The sequence below is a fragment of the Peromyscus maniculatus genome, chromosome 7, assembly GCF_049852395.1.
Source record: "Peromyscus maniculatus bairdii isolate BWxNUB_F1_BW_parent chromosome 7, HU_Pman_BW_mat_3.1, whole genome shotgun sequence".
In the NCBI taxonomy this organism is placed as follows: Eukaryota; Metazoa; Chordata; class Mammalia; order Rodentia; family Cricetidae; genus Peromyscus; species Peromyscus maniculatus.
In genome coordinates, this window is record NC_134858.1 from 86526646 (window position 1) to 86532574 (window position 5929).

At 39.0% G+C, this 5929-nt stretch overlaps 1 protein-coding gene across 1 annotated transcript; it reads left to right on the plus strand.

Annotated features, from left to right (window-relative positions):
• Window positions 1–262: 262 nt before the first annotated feature.
• Window positions 263–5239, plus strand: LOC143274402 (tripartite motif-containing protein 43-like). The gene is made up of 5 exons (XM_076577466.1): window positions 263–427; window positions 930–1025; window positions 3100–3122; window positions 3505–3602; window positions 4722–5239. Exons 1-5 carry the CDS (start codon window positions 263–265, stop codon window positions 5237–5239), a joined length of 900 nt encoding a protein of 299 aa, XP_076433581.1.
• Window positions 5240–5929: the final 690 nt, after the last annotated feature.

The following is a 5929-nucleotide window of genomic DNA, read 5'->3' on the forward strand; positions in this document are numbered from 1 at the left end:
CTTTTCTTCCTTCAGAAAAATGGAGTCAGATATCTCACAAGCCTTCCAGAAAGAACTTACCTGCTTCATCTGCCTTAGCTGCCTGACAGACCCAGTCACCATAAGCTGTGGTCACAGCTTCTGTCGAGCCTGCCTCCACCTTTCCTGGGAAGACATCCAGCCTCCTGTCCAATGCCCTATGTGTAGGGAATGATCACAGAAGTACTTGAGAAGCAACATTGTTTTGAAGAAGCTGGTGTCCATTGTCAGACAAGCCAGCCTCATGAAGGACCTGAGCTCTGAGGAGCAAAAGTGTGTGACCCACGAGGATACTAAAATGATCTTCTGTGCTGAGAACAGGATCTTCCTCTGTCAACTCTGTTCTAACTCATATGAGCACAGAGGACACAGACACTGTCCCATTGAAGCAGCTGCTGAGGATCAAATGGTAAGTGATGTTTCTGAGAGAACTTGCAAGCTGGAGAGAGGTAGGCTTAGCAAACCACAGAAAGATGCTGGTCCTCATGACCAATGCACTGTTTTCAGAATGGTGGCACCTTATTAACATCTACTGAAAAAAGGGTGACTAGGACTGTAAACACACTTTGGGGGACCCATGAGTATAAAGATCATTTGTATTTTATGATACATTATGCCCAGGTCACTGAAAGTGCAATACTAACTTCCTATCTTCTAAAAGTGTCTGTGGCTGGAGACTAAATTAGGAAAATTACATTGGAGTCAGGTACACCGAAGCATGTAATCAGAATAATTCATCAATATACCCGAGTTAAAGGGGAAGCCGCATGTTCTAATTCTGTGTTCTAATCTAAATTTCATAGTTATGAAAAGGATAAAATGAAGGATAATTTTGATTCTGGTACTTTCACTACATTAATTGTAACAATCGGTTATATTTTTCAAAATTGATATTCATTGCTTTTTTACAGAATAGAATTTTGAAGCAAATGGTATCTTTATGGGAGAAGGTCCAAGAAAATCAAGAGCATTTAGAGGCAGAGAACAGAATGAGAACCCTTTGGACGGTGAGTATGAGAACCATGCTTGAAATCAGCCTAGTGCAGGTATTTTCAAAATTTGCCATTCAAGATTTGAATATAATGGCTAGGATAGGATACTTGGAAAATGTGTCCTTTTCACCTCTAAATCTGAGTGTATAATATGGCCCTGTTCTTGGAAAGAATGGTCTGCCTCTGGCAGAAGAGTCTGGGACTAATGATTGAATTGCTGATGGTTCTTTACACTGCATTAGACTTTATGACTACTCCATGAATTCTAATTACTACATGCAGAGTTTCATAACTTTGTGAACATATGAATTATCAATCTTTTTTTCAGGTACCTCTGAACCTGTAATATAGGTGTAAATGCATCTTAGGGTTGGATTGCCTGTGTAATTAATAAGGAAGAAATAAATGAAAGCAAGGCATTTATATTTTCTGAGGTGTGAAGACAGTCAATCAGAGTATATGCATCAGAGTTAAAAAGTCATTTGTGGAATTTAAGCATAGGAGGATGGATTGAGGGAGGACAAAATACTTTGCAAATATGATTGGGAATGTGTTTTTTTCTTCAGGACTACTTGACTTTTCGGGAAGAAATGATCAGGACAGAGTATAGAAAGCTACATCCACTCCTCTGTGAAGAGGAAGAGAAACACATTGAGTCTATGAGAAATGAAGGACAATGTGTTTTAGAGAAACTCAGGACAAGTGAAGCCATGATGGTCCAAAAGAGCAAAGAACTAAGAGAAATGTATCAGGAGCTGATGGCAATGTCCCAGGAGCCATATGTGTTCCTGCTGCAGGTGAGCATGGAGGAGTGCAGGAAGAGGCTTTATTGTCTTAGGCCCACAGTGGTGATTGTTATACTAAGATAGCTTTCAATATATCCTGCAATATTTTTTTATTTTTTTTTAATTAATTTATTTTATTTTACAATACCATTCAGTTCTACATATCAGCCATGGGTTCCCCTATTTCCCCCCCTCCCACCAGCACACCACCCATTCTCAGCTCCTCCAGGGCAAATCCTCCCCCATGACTGCATTCAACCTGGTAGACACAGTCCAGGCAGGTCCAGACCCTTCCTCCCAGACTGAGGCAAATGTCTCTGCATAAGCTCCAGATTTCAAACAGCCAACTCATGCAATGAGCACAGGACTTGGTCCCACTGCCTAGTTGCCTCCCAAACTGATCAAGCCAATCAATTGTCACACGTATTCAGAGGGCCTGATCCAGCTGTGGGCCCCTCAGCCTTTGGTTCATAGTTCATGTTTTTCCATTCATTTGGCTTTTTTTTCAATAATTGAGTAAAACCAAATTTATTATAAGCCACAGTCATCCTAGGGACCTCTATGCTATATATATAGCCTCCATGGTTCAATATATATTTTTTAGGGAGTTTCCATTTCAGAAATTTCTGGATAAACAAAATTCTGTAATAATCTCGAAAGAACAAGTTTTTTGAAATTATGTCCATAGATACTCCATGGATTATGTCCTAAATTTTGGCTTTTGTGCCTTGCTTTTCTGAAAACTGAAATTCAGTGATTTCTGTTTCCAACATTCTTTACCTCTACTTATACATTGTGCACAATATTAAAGTAACCTATGGCTTAATTTCTTCTGTTTGAGCACTGTGTTTTTCAGAGTCCTTGAGGAGGTTGGCATTTTGAGAAAGGATTCTATTTGGTAGTACATGATACCTTGCAAGTCACAGTAATGCTCAGGCCTCTAAGCCTGCAATTCTGAAATACACATGTGAAGCACCATGCAGGGGTGGGGCTACCCCTTTGAAGTATCCTTAGCTGAAGTATCCCTATGGCTTGTTGAGAAGCTCAGGGAAAGTTACCTTTGCAGCCAGGTGGGGGTTCAAAAGCAATGTACAGTCGATACACATGTCCTCAAATTACTCTTTAGTCTGATTTCATCAAGAATTCGAGTTCTGCTAATCTATTTGGTTGGCATCATCTTAAGACATGAATATAACTTATCAGGATAGATTGATGTGTTGGTGACTGACATTTATATGAACTTTAGAAACTAACATTGTATTTAATTTCTTCAGATATCTAAGATTTTCTTGTTTTCTTTGCAGGGTTTGGACGACATGTTCAGAAGGTGAGTTTAGCCATCAGTGCAAGTCAGGATACCCGGAAATATGCTATAAAATTGTCTAAGTTGCCTTAGGAAGTGCAGATGTCTTTTATATAGAAAATACTCAATTGTTTTAGTGTGACATTTTTGGTATTCTTTTATTTGTTTTGTTAGTTTTATGTGTTTGTGAATGTGTGTGCATGTACATGCACATGTGTACAAGTCAGAGGATAACTTTCAGGAGACAACTTCTCCTTCCCTCAAGGGTTCCAAGGATTGAAGTCAAGTTGTCAGGCTTGTATAACTTGTAGTGTTTGGCTGAACTTGGAATGAAGTTTTTCCTAATCACCGTGTGATATCTTTAGCACCATGGAGGTCAATGTTCAATATTTTCTTTTCCTTGCAGAAGTGAGTCAATGCAGCTGAGCATGCCTCAGGCTATTAAGCTAGAACTCAATGCCTTACCCATCCCTGGACTGACAAAAAGTTACAAACAGTTCCAAGGTGAGTATCTCCACTGATAAAACAACCAGAGGTACTCTACAGTAATGAGATAACCTTTGCAAACACAAATATTTTAACTCCCCAGAAATATGTATAGGTAAGTCACATTCTATTGTTATTGAATCACATGGTCATCTTACAAACAAACCAACAAACAGAAATGCATACTAAAATCAAGTTGTATGTAATAGTGGCCAAAAAGGGACTATCAGTTGTTCATTGAGTAGAATGGTTATTTTACTCTAGACAGTATAATTCAAACCAAGTGTAGCCAGGGATGGAGATATTTGATTATTTTCCTATCAATGTGTTAGAAATTAATTTCTTACATTGCATTTTACTCCATAGATTAAAAAATACACAAGATAAAGAGTGTGCACTAGTAATCCCAGCATGAAAAACCTAGTGTGTGGAGGACTGCCAATGAGTTTGAGGACAGTCCGGTCAATATATTGAGTTCTATGCCAGTCTAGGACAAATACACAGACCCTATGACCAAAGGAACAAAAAAAAATCATAAAGTAACTTAACAGACAAAGCCATGTGTCATGAGCAATGAAAATGAAACAAATTGATAGGACATGAGGCAGTGTCTAAATTCCCTTGTAGATCTAAAAGTCAGTTGTAACCTCACAGAGAAAGAGTATCAGAGGAACCAGAGGTTAAAAGAGGACTAATACATTGGGGATCCACTTCTAGAGCATATATGTATTCTCCTTGAGTATAAATATATGCTCAGTTAGATGCAAATGAAAACACCAATATGAAAGTTGTCACTACTTATATCTACATAAAAATAACTTTTCATGTAGATCCATGAGCACAGCCTTTGCTCTGGCCCTTGCTACAGTACACATATCTTCCCTTAGGCAGGTGTTATTAAAAGTCACCTGACAGAAGTAGGCTGAGGCTCCCTCCTCTATAGCATCTAAAATTTTCAAAAAACTTTTCAGCATGCTACTACTCTTTTCTGGTGGAAATCCTTGACATTGGTGTGTTTGAGCCAAATTAAACCTCAGGTCTTAGACTTCTCTTTTTAAAATCTCAAAGACTCTATAGACCTCTCTCACCTGAGAAATGTAAACAGTCATTTTACCTAAATGTTGTTTCTTCCCACAGTGCACATTTCCTTGCCCAACATAACTATCATCCATCACAAGATAAACCTCTTTAATGCCATGAGAAGAACGAGCTCCAGACCTCACCGTAAAGAAACATCTGTGGATTATGCTGGATGCTATTTTGCTGCCTGGAGATCACAAAGCTTCATCTTAGGGAAATATTACTGGGAGATTGATTTGAAGGACACTTGGGACTGGGCTGTAGGGGTCTGTAAGCATTCCTTGTTAAGGAAAAGAGATCAAGTGATTGAATCTGAAGGTGCATTTCTTCTTGTGTGTGTGAAGGAGGGTAATCAATACAGTCTCCTCACCACGTGCCCAGTATTCCAGCACTATATAGAGAAGCCACTGCGCCGAGTTGGTGTGTTCCTTGATTGTGAGGAGGGATGTTTAAGTTTTGTGAATGTTGCTAAGTGTTCCCTCATATACAAGTACCCTCCTGGCACCTTGAAAAACCCTGTCTGGCCTTACTTCTCCACGGGGGAAATCTGCAGTCCAGTACCAAGTGATTTTTAAGTACTCTCTAGTGTAATCTTACTTTCCTTATTGCTACTAAATAATAAAATACTATTAAATGAAAAAATGGTGGACTATATTACCTTCTATTCTGATGTCCACATATTCCACAAAGAAACCTTATTTCATAATGATTTTTGTTTGCTTGTCTTTGTGTACTTGACATTAAGTAATTATGCTTAGATACTAAGAGAGTAGTCTTAGAGACTCGGGCTCTAGTTGGCTTTTAAAGAACCCCTTTAAGTGTACTCAGGACCCTCAGCTGCATTCTAGCACCATAAAAATATGCTCTACCTATGGGATTCCACTTAATGGTGTCAAGCTGGAGCACAGCTATGTATTGTGCTCACTAATTTAATATCAATTTGACACAGACTCTTTTGGTGATTTGAGACATGGTTTCTCTGTATAGCTCGGGCGCTCCTCTGTATTCCAGGTGCTGGGATTAAAGTCCTGCACCAACACCTGAGAGATACATCCTTCCTTCCCTCTTTCCTTTTTTTCTTTCTTCCTTCCTCTCTTTTTTCTTTCTTTCTTCCTTTCTTATTATTCTCCTTTTTTGTTGTTGTTATTTGAGACAAAAGTTTTGAAACTTTGGTTATATTGGACAAGGCTATGGAGGTGGCTGGTCTTGAAGTTTCAGAAATGCCTCTGCCTCTGCTTCCCCAGTGGTGTGATTAAAGGCTTGTG